The 18820-nt window shown below is 39.3% G+C and overlaps 1 protein-coding gene across 2 annotated transcripts in view; it reads right to left on the bottom strand.

Moving 5' to 3' along the window:
• Positions 1-1353: 1353 nt before the first annotated feature.
• The window catches only part of LOC117565395 (zinc finger protein 92 homolog), a 30844-nt gene continuing 13377 nt past the window's right edge, over positions 1354-18820 (bottom strand). For both annotated transcript variants that reach the window (XM_052002536.1, XM_034244477.2), the window contains 4 exons: positions 10492-11323; positions 9207-9614; positions 8697-8878; positions 1354-2378 (listed from right to left, as the gene is read on the bottom strand). In XM_052002536.1, the coding sequence (XP_051858496.1) occupies positions 2002-2378; positions 8697-8878; positions 9207-9614; positions 10492-11183 (1659 nt within the window). In that variant the 5' untranslated portion in view covers positions 11184-11323 and the 3' untranslated portion in view covers positions 1354-2001. The remainder of the gene's footprint in view (positions 2379-8696; positions 8879-9206; positions 9615-10491; positions 11324-18820) is intronic.

Raw genomic sequence — 18820 nt, 5'->3', positions numbered from 1 at the left:
TGGTTTACATATTCATATGAATTCATACTATATGAATACGAGTAGTTTTTCCCACACACACACACAGTTTCGCTCTAATCGAAAACTGGGAAAATGTGCATGAAATGAAAAGGTAGACAAATATTTTTTATTGATGAAATTGCTTTCGCCTTTCGGACTCCATTTGCAAAGTAGACAAGTTGCTACTTCAAATGGCAGACTTGGGAATACAAATTCAAACACTCGCACTCACACTCACACTCACGTTATGTGGCATCTTGTCTGCATGCAGCATGATTATTATATATTTTTTTATTGTCAAAATTTGTTTAGAACGCTTTTGCGACACGGGGCCAACACTTACCCTTGTCTCGTACGTGATATTCGATATCATCCTTCGCTGGACACATTGGGGAATACCAAAGACATTCGCCATTCGCCATTCGCTATTCACTATTCACCATTCACCTTCACTTCCCCCTCACTTATGACTCTTTAATCATATGTGCACTCACACGAGTTTGCATATTCAACGAGTATTCGCATTCAGCATTCAACATTCGCCATCCGCATTCGACATTTGCGACTTTTCGATTTGCTTTTCAATTCACAATTCGCTGTCCTGTCACCCAACTCTGGGCAGGTGTCATACCTCCTTCTTTCCATCGTATCCTTCTTTCTGACTTTATGAAGAAAGGACTCCTGTTTATTTCTAAGGCAAACACTGACATTTTCACTTCCATATCGAATGATTTTAATCCCATTTTCCTTGTCTACTTAACAGCTTTCAAAATTCAAAATAGAATCGATAAAAAATTGTATATAACAAATATTTTGTCCCTTAAGCATATTATATTTTATAAGAATAAAAAAAATTAAAAACATAATTCAGAAATTTCTATTCTTAGGAAACTCAAATGTATGAATTTTTCCTTGATTATCTAGTACATTTCCATTTTGATTTTTCCCTGAAATAAATAAATCAATAAATTCAATAAAAACTGCAGCTTTATTTTTTTTTAATGTTTTAATTGCTTAATAAATTTAATTTATTGGAAAACATAAAAATACTTAAAATGTACATATGTTAGATGTTTTTTTTTTTTGTTTGCTTTTCATATATAATTATTATTTTTGTTATTTGTTGAACATTAAAATGAAAATATATATTTATTTAGCAATTGATTTTGTTTTGGTTTGGTTTTTACATACATACACATATGTATAAATAAGTTAAAAATTTATTAATTAGACTAAATTCATTGGAATGATATAATATCAAAATATTTGCATAGTACACCGTTTAAAATTTCACAACTATCTAGAAGCGAAAACTTGGAACTGTTCATTCTCATTTTTGTTTTTTTATTCTTCTTTTTTTTATTATAATATTTAATTACATTTACAATTAGAACACGCACGATTCAGGGTTTCGATTTTGATTTGATGTTGCGGATTTATTATATATATTATATATAGAGAGAGTGATATCTTGAATGTGTTAGCATCTTAGCAGTTACTAATTATGTGTTTAATAGAAATACAATCATACAAAAAACACGCACACGCACACACACATACGATTAATTAATTACTATATAATTTACATTTAAACAAATTCACTTTTCACTTGGTTTTCATTTATGTATGTATGCTTATTTTTTTGTGTGCGCTGAGAATTTTTGGGAATTTTCTTAAGTTTTGGTAATATTATTTGTTTTGGTTAATATTTGTCTTTGGTATTTCCTATGATGTGTAGTATATTTTTCTTTTGAAGATTTTTGCATTTTTTGCTGAGTTTTCTTTTTTATGCTATTTTTTTGGCAACAATGGAAATGTTCGGCTTAATCTATTCAAATTGCATTAACTTTAATTTCAATTTCAATTGCAGTTTCAGCTTCAGTTTCAGCTTCAACGTGAGGCGGCAAATGGAAATGCAGTGCGATGATCCGACCCGACTGCTATTGCACATGGAGTCCGAGAGGAGGCGACTGTGGAGGAGAGGGAAGTGGAGGAGGCTTGTTATGCCAGCAGTGATACTTTCTGCAGAGGATTCACTGGCGTCGCAGCCTGCTGCGCTTGGGCTGCCGTCGACTGCGCTGCTGTTGCCGCATTGCCAGCGGACAGACCTTGCACCATGCCACCCGGTGCTCCACTCAGCTCGGCAGCAGCTGCTGCGGCGGCGGCGGCAGACATGAAGTCCACCTTGCCGAGGTGGACACGGAGATCCGTGTGCTGGGTCTCCTTGTGGCGACGCAGGTCCACCTTGCGCTGGAAGGACTTGTGGCAGAGCTTGCAGGAGAAGGGCTTGTAGCCGGTGTGCTTGCGGGAGTGTGTGATCAGGTTGGAGCTCTGACTAAAGGCCTTGCCGCACACCTGGCACTTGTGTGGTTTCTCGCCTGCAAAAAACAGAGAAGGAGAACAAGTCAGAGTTAGTACAGAAAAAGAGACAGACAAAGAGAGTTGAAATCGATAAAAGCGTTTTGCATTTTGCATTTTGCACTTTGCATTTATTGTCCTTGCTCCTTGGCAAAATTTGCAAGCAGTGCGCGCCATTTTAGGCTGAAACGAGACAGCTTTGCTTTCATGGCAGCCCCCCTCTTCCTCTCTCCCCACACACACACATGCTCACAACAACAAGTCGCCCGTCAACCCCCAAAAAAAGTGTCTGAACTCTGAGTCACGACAACCTTCCCCCTTCGTGCTCTCCATCGTCAGCTGCTCAGCAATGGCGTCGCCTCAGCTAACCACAGCTACATCCTGCTCCCCTTCTGCTCCCCTCCTGCTCCCCTCCTGCTCCCCTTCTGCTCCCCACTTGGCTCAGTTTTTAAATTTCAACTTTTTGGTTCATCTGTGTGGTGTTTTGTGGTTTTGCACTTAAAGGCAACCACATAAAAATGCTCCAAATGCTAAAAGAATTTGTTCTCTTGTTCTGCCAGGTTTTTAAAGCGTTTCCACTTCAGATTCCCTTGCCGCCCTCTTCTGCTGCTACTTTGCTTTTATATTTCATTTATAGCACATTTTCATTCGCTTAAATTTTTCATTAGAGATTTGCTCTCTGTTATTATTTCCTCTTTCTTCTTTTTTTGTTGTTTTGCCTCTCGTCCTAATTTAACTTTTTTTATTACGATTATTTTTTGTTGCTTTTGCTGTGGCTCGTCGGCGCCAAGTGCTATCAAATTTTCATTCGAGATTTGATTTGATTCGCAGTTATCAAAGCTGACATAAGGCAGTTGAACATGACGTCTGCTCTACAGAGATTCGCGTGGAATATCCACACGACTTTGTGTTTATATAATACAAACTTGCGGATTTTTTCTTTACTATTCCGTACAAATATAAAAAGCACTTATTAGTAGAAAAGTTATATTACAAGTAACTTCAAATACAGGTTTTATATTATAATCATTCTATAATCGATATTTTGAAATTTGTTTATTTATGTTTTTTTGATATTTCTGACTCTTTTATTAATTAACTTATTACTTTAAAAGAAAAGTTTAAAATGTTTTCTAATGTATTTCAATTGTTCTCGTAAAAACTTAAATTGAAAATATTTTAAGAAAGAAAAGAAAATCAAATTTCAATACAAAAAAATCTCTTCAATATTTTGCGTGAAAATCGTGAGTGCGAGCACAGAACAAAAATCGCAGTCTATCTACTTTAGTGTTTGTATTTGTATTCGTAAAGTTGCATAAAGGCACGTTTTATTCGATCAGGCTGTCTGTTTTTTATGATAGTTGCCATAGTGGTAGCAGACAGAAATATGCGCTTATCTCTGCCACAGATAATGCGATAGATTTCCCTATATAGACCGACACAAACACATACAGACAGGCAGACAAACTGTGGCAACAAAATAACGACGAAATGTTAAGTTGAGTTTAATTTTGCGAGGGAAGAGACTGCGAGAGGCGATGGAAAGGGAAGGAAAGAAGGCAGCCATGTATTCGTATATAAAGTAAACAAACGCACACACACTCGAACACACACACACACTTACACAAATTCACTTGCAGAGAGACTGGCAACAATAACAGTCGCGCACTTTGGCATATAAACACACAGACAGCCAACAGTTGGCTCACCATATACACACTATGCTATATATATATAAGTGTATGAGTGTGTGTAGGGGAGTGGCTGGGGCTGAGAGGGAGGAGGGGGAGACAGAACGTAGTCGGAGTAAGTATATAATGGAATTGCAGCGACGTGATTCTGAAACATTCGACCGTTGGGATGTGCTCTGATTCAACTTTAGCTCCCGTGGCATGAGTCGAAAGCGCTGCTTTTGCTTAAGCAGCCGGCGGGGAGGCAGAGGGAGGCGGGCACAGCTGTAGGAGCTGTCGGAAAATGCGGAAACTCTAGGCAAAAAAGCGTAAAGCAACAGCAAAAAAACAAGAAAAAGAAAAATTGAGCAGTCACGCTGATGGCGCTCAGATGTTGGAGCGCACTCTGCAGCCGATGTCGGAGCATGCCTCACGGAGCATGCCCCACGACGAGGATGGCGACGAGCGAACAGCAGCTGAAGGGATTGCGCCTTGGCAGGCGAACGAACTTCTTTTTGGACCGCCACTGCTCGGGGCACGTTCGTGCACTATCGGCACAAATAACGTCACGTAGTCGAGCAGAGATTATAGAGCAGCTTTTATTATTTATCACGGCAAACGAGCACAACGAACACTAACGAGACCCAAATCCAAATCCCGTCGGCCGACGGCCTCTGGCAATGCTGTTGATGTTGCTGGGTTGCTTTGTTGCCTGGTTGCTTGGTCTCTGTTACTTGGCTGCTCAACACTGTGCGCTAACTAACACTGACAACAATCCAAACACAACTCCCCAAGTTGCGATATATAGTCCGGGGCTTCTGTTTATGTGTGCGAGCTTTGGGCGTATGAAAATTTTTGGTTTTTACAGCTAAGCAGGGCTAAAGGAGAGAGTGAGAGAGAGGCTAGGGAAGAGGGGAAAGTGGAGGCTGCTTGCCTTTTTCGTATGTACAGATTTCAAGGATTTTTATTGCATCACATTGTGGAAATTCTTTTAAATCTTTGCTTGCTTCAGCGCTGCTTTCTTTTACTCTTCTAATATCTTACGACTCTGGCTGTCTGTCAGTCTGTTTCCCTAAGTGCGACTGTGTGTGTGTGTGTGAGTGTTTGAGTGTGCTTAGAAAATCCTTTCAATTCAACACGTTTTATATTTTGCTTTGGTTTTGCCTTTTACCAGTTCTGTTATCTTTAACTCTAACCAAATGACGCATACGCCGCGTAAAACGCACCCAGCAACATAAACTAAGCAAGTCGATTTTAAGTTGCACAACAGATTTTAGTTAGGAGCGAGTAAAATAGTTTTTATTCTTTAATAAGAATTAATTTTGCTTTGATTTGTGAATTTAATTAAATTAGCGTTTAGCTTGAAAACTATTTTATGGCAACACTTTGCTAATTAGCTTTTATTCAGCTTAAACTTAAACTCAATTCATGAACTTTCCGAAAGCTTTAAGCTGGCTTTAAGTTATCGATTTGTTGAGCTGCAAATTCCCAAGAGCAAGTGCAGATTTAAAGTGGATCGAAATAAAACTCATGAATGATTAAACAAGCTGGAAAATGCACACACGCACACACACACACATTGAAACACACGCACAGACAAATGAAAAATTTATTTGCTTGCGCTTTTATGGCGCATAAATTTACAAACAAAAAATCTGAGGCAGGAAAATAAAAAATGAAAATGCGAGCTAAACACAAAACGCAAATAAAACGTAGCCAAACGTGAATGTGGAAAATGTTCGTAAGAACAACAAGCGTGAAAGAGAGAGAGAGAAAGTAAAGGAGGAGTAAAATGTTTGAGGCAAATCACATCAATGTGGAAAAATCTGCTGTCTTTCGCTTATTGCTAGCAATAGAAGAACACGTCGCCGGGACACGAAACAACAGAAAATAAAACCGAACCAACAAAAAAAGGTTAAGAAAATGGCAGAAAAACGAACAACTAAACATAAAAGCAGAGGAAATTAAGGCTGGTCGTAAAATGCAGCTGAAAATCGGACGAGAGTTAAACCAGGACTAAAGCCAAAACACTAACGCAAATTCTGGGTGGAGGATTTCGAAGGGGGTTGCAAAGCGGGTGGGGGGCAGCACACATCCTAAATCGAAGACGGCAAGCCATAAAAATGTCTGAAATATTTTTCTCTGTTTCTCTGTCTGTGTGTGTGCGTGTGAGGGAGTATGCGTATGTGTGTATGTGTGTGTGCGGAGTCATCTTCCACTGATTTGGCCAGACGCGTGCTAAATACGAGTAAGGGATACGTCTGTCGGGGTTGCCAGCTGAGTGGGCTGAGTGGGTGTGGCTTGTGTTGGGGCCCAGCTTATTAGAGGTTATTATCCTTGCCATTTGCAAAACTGATTTCAAGGCAACGAAATGCGAAACATTCGCAAAAAGAAAATCAAGAAAACAATGAAATGATATTATAATGTTATCATGAAATTATTAAATATTGCAGATAAAATCTGGTTTGAAAGCTAGTGAAATCAAGAAAAGTTATGGGCGTATCATTTGAAATCTTTTTTAATATCGTGCAAAGGATTTAAAAACAAAATCAATATAATCTTTTTACAAACTTAAAGCTCAGAATATGTATATTACAGTTTAGGATAAATAATTAAAAATATAAATTCTAAAGAAATTATTTAAACACTCTAATTGATATTTAAGCTTTTATGCGTAAAGTTACATCAGAAAAGATGTCGTAAAATGTAGAAGTAGATGTTCTAAGAAAGATTTCTTCCATTATAATATTATCATTATTCCATAATGAAATATTCTGAGAATAATATCAATCACTCGCTGAATGAATGACTTCAATCATTGGCTTTAAATACAATTGCTGCTCATATACAATATTATCAGCTTTAGTGTTGCCCATATATCTGCATTTTTATATAGATTAGTTGGGCACGACGACAAATGGCCATTGGAGAGTCCAAGGAACTCGAAGTAACTGTAGAAATCGATGCCTACGCTTTGGGTATCGCTTCATAATGGCGTCGCAGCGCAGCGCAACGCAGCAGCGCAGAACAGAACAGAGGAGAGCAGAGGAGAGCAGAGCAGAGCAGTTGCTGCTTTTGGCAGAGCTTTGTTGTTATTCTAGCTGCTGTTATAGGGGTGTATGCGCAACTCACACATAAGCACACACACAGGCACACATACACTCGCAATCGCTGTTGACGGCGTGTCAGTGTATGCGTCGTATTTGTTATTCGTGTGTGTGCGCGCGTATAAAACAGAAAATCAAAATCTCTTGACTAAATTTTTCATTGGTCGGCTGTGATTTCTCTGTCCGCTCTCACTCTCGCTCTCGCTCTTTCTTGCATGCGCTCTCGCGCTTCCTCACTCACTCACTCGCTCGCGCGTTAAGGCGTTTCGGCAATGTTCACTCTGTTAGTGTGTGTGTGTGCATTTGTTGCTTTTGTCGTTGTCTTTCCAATGCCTCTCCAAGCTTTTGTACATAGAGTCGCAGCGTCCACACTTTTGCCTCTTATCTGTTACATGTTTCGCTGCTATGTATATCTATCTGTGTGTGTGTGTGCTGTGTTGGGTGCTGACTCTCTTGACTGGCTTTTGGGAGAGTGAGCACGCGTTTTATAGTTGTCGCTCTTTTCAGCTGTTTCGCGCTTTGCTATCAACGCCGTCAGCGCTCCATTTTTGCACTACTATTCCACTAACCCCCTCTGTCACTCATCCTCCTTCTCGTATTCCCTTTCGTCTGTCTGCCGTCTGTCAACTGGCAAAACTGTAATTGGAACTGTGACTGTGGCTTTGCCTGGTTTTCGTGGTTTGCTCGCCGCTTTAATGGCGCCCACTTGCTCTTCTTGTGTAGTCGATGATATTGCCAAAAATGTCACATCTTCTTCTTCTTCTGCTATGTACAGTTTTGCCTAGGCATGTGTATGCGTGTGTGTGTATGCAGATATATCCATTCATATAACGTCTGTTGACTTTAATAACAAATGGAGCTTTAAATCCCGTTGTTTATATTGCTTAAGTGGCAGCTCTACACAAAGTTTAAAACTTGAATTTAAAGCAACTACAGTGGAGCCTCTCAATCAACGACGTTGTGTAAATCAAAATTCTATTTTTTAGAAAATGTTAAAAATATATTTATACTAAATACAATGGATACCTCCTAAAACTGTCAACACTAGTTTGATAACTCAACTGCTCTTTTGGAATAACGTTTCAAAAGTTTTTTCAATTCAAAAGAAATTTATTTTATCCCGTGAAATTTTAGAAATGTAAATGAAATTTTATAAAAATCAAGTTTACTCCTAGAATATTCAGCTTAAATTTTAAAAATATTTAAAATAAAGTTCTTCTTATGAATTTTCGCTGATATTTCGGCAAATTGATATCAAATTTTTTTGAGTCAACAGTGAACTTCTTGAATTACAGATGAAAAAATTTAAGCTACTAAAAAAATTTATTAAAAATCGTATGTTTAATGCTTCTTATAATTTAAATTCATATCGTTTCTATTAAATTTCCTAATAATCATTCAACGGACAACCAAAATATAGTCTAAATAATCCACTTCCTTTCAATAAACCTATCCTCGAGTTAAAATCGTTGCTATCAACTTAAACCCCATAAAATGCTTTTAGCTTTATCGAGTTGGGATCGTTGCAATACTAAAAGTTAAAAGGTAAATGGCAACTTACCGGTGTGAATGTAGGTGTGCTTCTTCATATCACTCTTTTGATGGAATCGCTTGCCGCAGTAGCTGCAGGGATAAGGCCTCGTGTCGCTGTGAATGAGCAGATGGGTGGAGAGTGTGCTGGAGCGCTTAAAGCGTTTGCCGCACTGTTTGCACTCGAAGACCTTTTCCACGTTGTGCACGGCTCTGCAAAAAGGGGGGAAGAGAGCGGAGAGAACACACATTAGTACTAAATACTATAGAGAGAGGGGACTAACAACAAAAGCTGGCGGCTATTTGGTGTAATTAAAGCCAAGCCAAGGAATTCTCTAGAGCTGTATGTTAAATACGACCACAAAGCAAACATTTGGCCAGGCTAAATCCAACATTGCAGTTAAATTAAGTAACACAAAAGTGTCCCTGACCCGGGACAGCAGTACAGCAGTACAGGAGGACATCAGGACACACTCATTAAGCATGCAACACTACTCTCTCTCTTTGGGTTGAAATGCTTGCGGCTAAGAGCTTTACATACCTGTGCTGACTGAGGCTGACCTCATGGCCAAAGGTCTTGTTGCACAGCTCACAGGCGTAGGGCTTCTTCCCGTGGTGGGTGCGACGTGAGTGCACCTCGAGTCCGTGCGGCGTTGAGAACATCTTCTCGCACTTCATGCACGAGTACAGGTCGCTGAATTGATGCAGGCCCGGCCACTTGGCCGCCATGTGATGGAAATGCAGATGCGGGGGATGAGGCAAACCCAAATGTCCGCCACCAGGCGGCACGCCCACTCCAACGCCTACCCCAACGCCCACACCGACGGCGGCGGCTGCTGCGGCGGCTGCCGCTGCTGCTGCTGCCGTGGTGCCATTCTGGCCAGCAGACTGGAGTGGCACCATCAGGTTGCGCAGCCGGAAGAGATTTTCCTGCGAGTCCGGATGGTAGCTGCAGACATCAGCGAGGATAGAGAATAGATAGAAGAAAAAGCCTTTGGTTAGCTACGCACTTAATTAAGGACGCTTAATTAGCACAGGTTGTAAGTAGGTATCTGCTCACACTGAGAGAAAAGCAACTGAGTGTTTAAATAAATATCACATATTATAATGGTATAATTAATAATTTTAAGAGAGGCATTGTTGTTAGGCATTGTTACTGTTGTCTTTACTGGTACAATTTCTATAATCTTTTTAATATTTTCCGATATTCAATTTACCTAGAAACGTATTTTCAATAATATGGAAATTACATTTTTATTACTATTTTCTCTGGTGTATTTATTAGGAATAGTTAAATTTAATTGGAAAAAATTTCTTAGTAATTGTTCATAAAATTTTGTGTGCTAAGAATAATTTCAATTTTAGTTGTTTGCCTTTGGCATAATTATTAAATTATCATGAAATATTATTGTAATCGTCATTAGCTTTAATTTCGAATTTCAATTTAAATTTTCGATTTCCAACTTTTTCTCAGTGTACTTGTACGTATTTTAAATAATATGGAAATGAAGTTCTTGGTTATTTAATAGGAATGTTAAAATTAATTGATTTCTCAATATTTCATTTTTCATTTTCATCCATTATTTCCTTTTTAAAATTACCATATTATTTAAATATACAATAATTTGCAAAAATTTCGTAGTATTTGTTCATAAAATTTTGTGTGCTAAGAATAATTTCAATTTTGGTTGTTTATTTGTGGCATAATTAATAAATTATCATGGAATATTATTGTAATCGCCATTAGCTTTAATTTCGAATTTCGAATTTCAATTTAAACTTTCTATTGTCAACTTTCTCTCAGTGTACTTTCCCCTTGCACTTACCTTGCGCCGAGTCCGGACTGCTGTTGTTGCTGTTGCTGCTGCTGTCCCTGGTGGAAGGCAAAGGCGGCGAAGAAGGGCAGCGCTGGCGAGAAGATGGGACGCTGGAACATGCTGGCATCGTAGTTGGGCGGGTAGCTTTGTCGCATCGCCTCCAGCGGATTGGTGGGCAGGGCCAACGCTGAGCTCGTGGCACCAGCCAAACCGGATAAAGGCGGACTGCGAGCTCGTCGCGTCGTCGGCTCATCGCGTCGCAGCAGGGCAGAGACTGAGAAGAGATCGGACTTCTTGGTGCTGCTGTTGCTGCTGTTGGCCGTGATCAGCAGCTCGGAGGCAGAAAGCGAGGCGGCACTGGGCGAACTAATGCTGGGACTCCCAGGCGGTGAATCCACCTCCAGCTCCACGGACGAGCTGCTCGAATGCGAACGCGATCGGGAGCGAGACCGAGAGCGGGAGCGCGAGTGCAGCGAACGTCGCGAGTGGCGGGAGTAACGCTCGTGGCTACTGTCCGCATCGTCCATATCGATCTGCGAGGAACAGTGCGAGGCGCTGCGGGAATGTGAACGCGATCGGGAGCGCGACTGACGCAGCTGCTCGCTGGCACTCAGGTAGGGTTCCAGCTTGGCCCGCTGCGAAGGCTGTTGCTGAAGTTGTTGATGTTGCTGTTGTTGATGCAGATGATTCTTGCTCAGCATCGAGATGGAGTTGTTGTTGTCCTCCGGCAGAGCGACGCCATGCGCGGCAAGCGATGGTGGCTTTAAGCCAGCGGCGGCTGCAATTGCCGTCAGGTGTTCAGTCTTGACCAGTCTGCTTATGCTAAAGGGCAGCGCTGCATCTGAGGAAGAGGAAAGAGGTGAGTCGACTGTCAGTGAAATGAGAAAATCAGAGCAAGGCAACAGCACATCATCAATCACACACACATACACCTGTATTACACACCACACACACACACACACACAGAAATGGTAAGGGACTCACATGTTGAACAGTTGGCAGCGTATCGAATTTCAAATGTAATTATTTTCGTATTCAATCGCCTAATCCACCTTACATGACCATTAATTCACCCTAATCAAGCAGCATTCGCCCCTGTTACCGCCTCGCGTTCCCCTTCCCCTATTTCTTTCCCTGTTCCGCATCGCACATCATCACCCATCATCATCATCGGACAAGCATCTATGTCACCCGGTAAGGCACACAGCGTTCAGCACACAGGACATAGGAAGTAACTCCTGTTTGACACCCGACAAATGTTTACAAATTGAATTGAAATTCAACCCTTTCAAAATGGTGCTTATTCACTTTAGCAAGTATATGTGTTCTTTCAGACATATTATAGAATTTCATTCATAGTTGAACCTCAGCATAAAGGTCAACATAGGACAAAGTTATACACATTCTGTATAAATAAATATGAATTTGTTTAAACTCTGAGGACAATATTAATATTTATGGTAAAAATATGAAATTTATGAGTTTCCCATTATAAATAGCAGTAAATATAGTTTTTTAAATCAATATTTACTGATATTTATAATGGGAAATTCATAAATTTGATATTTTGGCTATAAATATTAATATTGACATTTTTAATTTAGGAATAGATAATGTTGACATATAAATAATAAGTACAAAATATTATAAATTCAGTGTTCTTTTTTAAAAATCTTAATGAAATTCTTTTATAATGTATGCAGAAACTATAATAATGCTAAGTATAACATTTATTTACATTCCATAAGTAATCAATAAAGGTAAAACACTATTGCACTTGCCCTGAGGCTTTGTCGAAATCGTTAGCGACGCTTTTGTGTGGTGTGCCAGCCAACAGGCGTTTGGCATTCTCAGATTCGCCTGTCGAAATGGAATAATAATAATGTGCGTTTAAATAGAACATCTGTTCGGTCCACACTCGGTTAAATGGAGCATGACAAAACAGAAAACACACAAACAGGCGCAGAGACAGCGATGGCGATGGCGATGATGATGACGACGACTGGCGACACAGCCCACGAGTTTGACGCAGGCGCAAAAATGTGGCAAAGGAAAGGGGTAAGATGTGTGACAGAGGGGGAAGAGAAGGAAACAGGGGCGAGTACGAATCCGAATGCGAATCGAATGAATGAATACGCGTCGCAACAAAAGAATAACAATTTGACAACATTCTAATTCGCCACGCAGATAAAAGTAACTGCGCAGGCAATGCTCAAAGGCAGGAGACATTCGATGTGTTTTGAAAGAGCGGGAGAGGCAGAGAGGGGAGCAGAGGAGGTGGATTTTTGATGATGCGGCTTTGATTGTTGCAGCCAGTGAGGCGGCAAACGCAAAGCCAAATAAATATAAACAAAACACAACCAACAACCACAGCAGCAGCAGCGGACACTGAATAAAGTTCGCTTCGGAAGCAAGCAGCCAGCGAAGCATCCGTCAGATACAGATACAAATTGCCACTACGACTACAGCTATAGATACACGCTTACTCAGCCACAGATACTTTTTATTTTGGGGTGTGGTACAAGTCGTCGTTGTTGTTGTCGCTGTTGTTGTTGCTGTTGTCATATGCTCTCTTGGCGTCAGAGTGTCAAGTGTTTTTACTGCGTCTCTTTTGTAGTTCGCTTAGTTCTTGCTCTGTGTTTTTAAGTGCTTCAGCTTAGGCACTCAACGATCCGCAATACTCTCTGCTCCCCCAATCTAGACACTCAAAACTAAATAGCAACAGAAGCCAACAGTTGGAAAAGTTGAAAGTACTACAAAGAGACTCTGAGGTGCGGAACTAGCTAATTCTGTATACGTCACCTACACATAAATAAATCAATAATAATAATGATTTAAAAATGTTTCGACTTTAAATAAAAATAATTCATATATTATATGTACATATAACATATTTTATTGACTAAATTTGTCACACGAAATAACTGTAATAGGCCAAGATTTTAAGCGCAAACAAATATACAAAAATAAATCCTTATTATGAATGTCTAAAATGAATAAATAATCTAAGACCGAATCAAAGAACTTATACAAAGTTTTATTGAAATAAAATCCCCTCTTTAAAAATAAATGATTTAATCACTTTAAAGACTTCCCCAACATTTAATTCGACTTTTTCAATTTCTCAAGCTCTGCTGTGCACTGAAAAGTCATAAATATCAACGTGTTGAAATTGTTCGACATAAAATAGTCATAGAAAAGGGTTCAGTTGACCCCTCTGACCCCCCAAGCAAGCTGACAGCAGCTTCCAAATTTTAATCATCGCCATTACAACGAATGTCAATTGTAAAACCCTTTATTCTAATTATGCACACAATTGTCCCGAGAGCATTCGCATTCGCATTTCATTCGTTGTGCCCAAAACGAATCGCAATGTGAATAATACAACCCACCAGCTGGAGTTACCGGTTATTATTATTGTTGAACTGCTGAAGAGAGATGGCAATAGAAATAGAGAAACAGAGAGAGAGAAAGATGTTGGCAAATCTAGGAAATGAAAGTCGTATTGAATGGGAAATGCTTTAACCAAAAAATTGGAAACGTTTAACGTTTGAACGCAGAAAATTGCCGACAACTGCCGCCTGGCCAAAAACCAACCCTGGAGACAGGGCTGCAAAGGGAGCAGTGGCGGGGGGCAGAAGGGAGAGAGGGAGACAGGGCGACAAGTGGCTCTGCTGGTTCACGTAGGCCGACTTGTTTAAATGATAATAATAATGAGCTTAAGCATGTGCTCGATGTGGCATCCACAGGGTGGCAGTTGCTTCCGCTTCAGCCCGGAGGCTGATAATGTAAACAGACGAAGCGCGCAACAACAAGAACAACAACAACAACAACAACAACAGCAGCTACAACAACAAACCGCCCACTCGCTCACCCATTTTGGCAGCTCGCAAAACGCAGGAAGGCTCATACTCGGTAAAGTCATAAATTTGTGCACATTAGACATAGCCGTCGTCCACCCTGCGCCCCGGTTTACAGCGCCAGCAAACAACATTCGACCACCCCGGACTCGACTTCCCCTGTTCGTGTGGTTGCGATGTTCATCTGGTTTTATGTTATACGCCCGGGAGCAATATTCACGCACTCCACACGCACTTGCAAAAAGGTAAAATAATTATTCGACACTGCATGGTAATTGAAATCATTGTTATCCTGTCCTCTCACCCCTCAATTGACGGGCTTATGGCAGGATTATCATTGTTTTGTCTCGATTTTGGAAAGAAAGAAGCCCAAGGAGAGGGAGAGGGAGAGGGAGACGGAGAGTGAGACCTTATTTCTGGCAGATAGCTCATAATTATTTTAAACGCACTGTAATCAAATTCATAATTATTTAGAAAGTCGCAAGTTTGATATCTTAATAATATAATTTATGGAACATATGGATTAGGTGCTGAAAACGGTTCTAACATAAAGTGAATACAGCAAAAATGAATAGAACTTTATAATATTTTAAAACATAGTATAAATATCTAGATTATCATATTAAAATATTTGATATGCACAACATATCGATTAAGTTTGTTATTAGTTTTAGGATTTCTCATTTTAAAGAAAAAGAATTTACGTTTGAAATGGAATTAAATATTTGCTTTAAAGAATTACATGTGTAGAATATATCTTCTTAAATCCCTACCATAAATCCCACAAAAAAGATGATCACTAATCTCGTGTTTAATTACTTTGCACTTTCATCACAAAAGTTTGGAGTGCGTGCGCGTTTAGCTCATTAAACCAAACGTGTTTAGCAATTTGCGATTGGCCAATCGTATTTCAGGTGAAAAGAATAGAACAGAAATCGCGAACAATGATTAATTGTTAAATTAGCTGATTCGGCAGATTAACGCATTTGATTCATTTCATTTCCATGGCATCGAATTGTTCATGCCAGATTAAATTCATGATCGTTTTCTTTGCTTGGGACGAAGAAGAAAAACATTCAATCTATGCATAATTTATAACATTGTTGTGGATTAGTCCGACTCGCAACAGCGACAACGATGATATCAATGTCAATCGATCAAAAAGCAAATGCTGGTGATAGAACAGTAGTTGGTCGGGGGTATACGTTGCGTATACTTGTTGTGGTCATAATGCATAGTATATTTAGTTTAGTATGTGGCTATAAAAATGAAACGAAAAAAAAAACAGAAAAAAAAATAGCGGCTTTCGGCAAATATGAAAGGTAAACGTGGAGGGCGAATAATATAGAACAATATAATAAATATACTTGTAGAATCGAGCTGAGGTACGCGATATGCCAAAAGTGGCTGCCATAAACTGTGGCCGTTAGATTAGGGCCATGATTTGGTCACTGACTGGACTATAGTATTAACGTGTGTGTGTGTGTGTGTGTGTATATGCGGATGCATGATTTATGAATTCGTTGAGATTTCGATTTCATAGTCGAGATTAAGGTGCCATGAGGCATGGCTAAGTAATGTGTGCTGACGACAACCACAAGTTGTACAGTGGCTGCCTTAAGAGGGTGCCAATCCTCACCATAAGCTCCACCACTCATGCTGCACTCCAATCGGCATTAGATGGGGATTGCATTTGTCAAACAAGCAGCAGCAGCAGCAGTTATACTAGTTGCTATTACTGTTGCGCTGCTGTCAACGCTATCAGCAATTGTTGCTGGCTTTGCGGTGCGCTTTGAAGCCTCTCGACAACTATTGCAAATAGCCCAACGCAATTACAAATTACATATTTATTTTTAGACTGCAAATCAATCATCAGACCAGACGGACAGACAGACTGACAGACAGACTGACTGACTGGTTGGTTGGTAATGCCAATGCCAGCTGGCCCTACTCGTACTTCTATCCAGCGTTTAGCACCCTCTGCACCCTTCCCTTAACCCATCAGACTGTGGTGGACTGCTTATCGCTGGGCTATAAATCAGAAGGCTATCTAAACTTTAGACTCTTGCCCTGATAAATGACATTTAATTGGTGCACGTTTTCACTTTTTAAGAATGAAGCCAACGATCGCGCGAGTTGCCACGAAAAAATTTGAAGATCATAAACCAAAAATTCACATTTGACTCAGTTCTTTATTTTTCATTTTTGTAATAATAATCCATTATCTCTTCACCTCTTTACGCTTCTCTGTCTCTGTTTATTCACTTCGTATTTTGGTATTTTTATGATGCACTCGGTAGAAGCTTCTCTTTATTTGCTTAAATATATTTGTGATTTCATTTTTGCGCGTTAGAACTTATCGATAAAAAAAGCGAAGTATATTGTGTCTATATAATGATATGGCACAAATATATTTCCTCTCATTCAGAGTTGGATACAATATATTGTATAGTATAGTTTAGGAACAGTTCCCTTTTATGATCTCATCAATATCGGGGTGCAAAGTATTTGAATGAAAGCTAATTTTGGGTGAGTTGGTAAGTTGATATCAGAGTCATAAGCTGATATCGGGGACTGGTAGCTTTTATGACGGTTCAATACGATATCGCACAAATCGCAGTATCGCACACTGACACACACACTGTGCAATCAGACGTGAGTATACTCTACACTATATATCTAATGGCAATCAATAGCTATATATGTATTTACATATTCATTCGTGACTTGATACTTTTCGATGGGCTTAAAGGGTATTCGTTTTCACACCCGAAATTGACATTGATTGTTCGTTGTCAAACATTGTAAATACGATAAAACCGTAACCGAAAAAAACAAAATTAATAATCATATCATAAATAATGGTGAACTCTTATTTTTTCTGTAATGTGGCATCATCAACTGCGAGTAAATGAGACCACAACAACTTCTCCTTCTCCTTCTCGAACTCCTTCGACTGTTGTTCAGCTGTTGTTGTTGTTTACTTATCGGCTGGACGGTCGTGTTTTACGATACTTTTACTCTTTCAACTTTACAACAGGGCGAGGATATTGACATGTTTAGATGTCGTTACGTATTTACCTTCGGATCGTAAATCATAACGCGTGTGCGGTGTACGCTCTAGTCTGTGTGTGTGTGTGTGTGCGTAGTTATTAGCGAACGACCGCGTAGATACAAATGTATCTTTCAGATACTCATATCAATACCCTATACCTATATATATGCCCTTGTTGTAGCTGTTATTATTAGAATTTGTTTTTTTTAGTATCTTTATAGATTTACAATGCCCAATTTCTTCGTCTACTTGGGAGAAGTTGAAAGATATACGACAGCCGTTGAGCGCATATTCGATGAGTTGCCAATGATTACGACGTGTGCCATAAACATTTCATAAATATTGCTCTGATTTTCGTTGCGACAATTTGTTATTGATCAATAATGTGCACGGAGTGTCAAGCGGCTAAACAGGCAACTGCACTGCGAGAAATTTCATTTCACTTTAAATGCATATTACAAAATATAATTTCTCAATTAAGTAAACCAATATTTAAAAACAATAAACCAATATTTAAAAATTTATAATAACAATATTTTAATAAATAAATTTGTATATAAATTTCTCTCAGTGTGATTTCTCATTTATGTAAATTAATGTACAAATTAAAATAATTCAATTTTCATAAATAAATGATAATATAAATATGTATATTAGGCAAATTTGTTCCACTTTCTCTCAGTGCACAAGTATTGCTTGTAGTATATCAAAAAGTGGTTCAGCCTACGTGGTTCTGTTGTTGCCCTGCACTCTAAAATGTGTTTCCTAACGCTTCGATCACAATTTATACGACCCATCCAAAGGAAGCAGTCATCGTGATTCAATGTTTCAACTTCTTTGGTAGGGCATTTGAATAACCAACTTGATATAAACTATAAAGTTCACTTGCAAACGCTTTACAAAAATTTTTTGGCTTCGTAAATTTTGTAGATAGTTGGGCTATTGCCAGTTGGAAACCTAAAGCAAACACTTGGCTGATTAGGTGTGCTCTCTAGTGGGCAGTACTACATTTGAGTACGCTCCGAGTATGCGATCGATTTATATATTCGATAGGATATTTCGATTGCTTTTAATTGATTCGAATCGCTGTTCAATTGTTTGGTGTGATTGAAAATGGCTTAACAATTTATTATTGAATTTATATCGCTCACAATTTGAGGCTATATATATTTTTTGTACTTTAAGGTAAGGTAAGGTAAGGTAAGGGTTTGGGGCACAAAGTCCGCACTGATATCATTATAGAACTATGCATAGCCGATCGGCAAATGAATCAGTGCGTTAGGTTCGTCTGATTAGGCCATTTGATCTCTGAACTGAAATGACTCTCGCACAGTCAGACTCATCTATGTAGTCTGCTTCTCTTTTAAGTACATTGTCGGGGGCGATTCAACCGCCTTCGCCCTCGCCTTCGCCCGTCTGTTCT

Source organism: Drosophila albomicans, chromosome 2L, assembly GCF_009650485.2.
Source record: "Drosophila albomicans strain 15112-1751.03 chromosome 2L, ASM965048v2, whole genome shotgun sequence".
Taxonomy (NCBI): domain Eukaryota; kingdom Metazoa; phylum Arthropoda; class Insecta; order Diptera; family Drosophilidae; genus Drosophila; species Drosophila albomicans.
The sequence above is the reverse complement of the archived record's forward strand: the minus strand, read 5'-3'. Positions and strand labels throughout refer to the sequence as shown.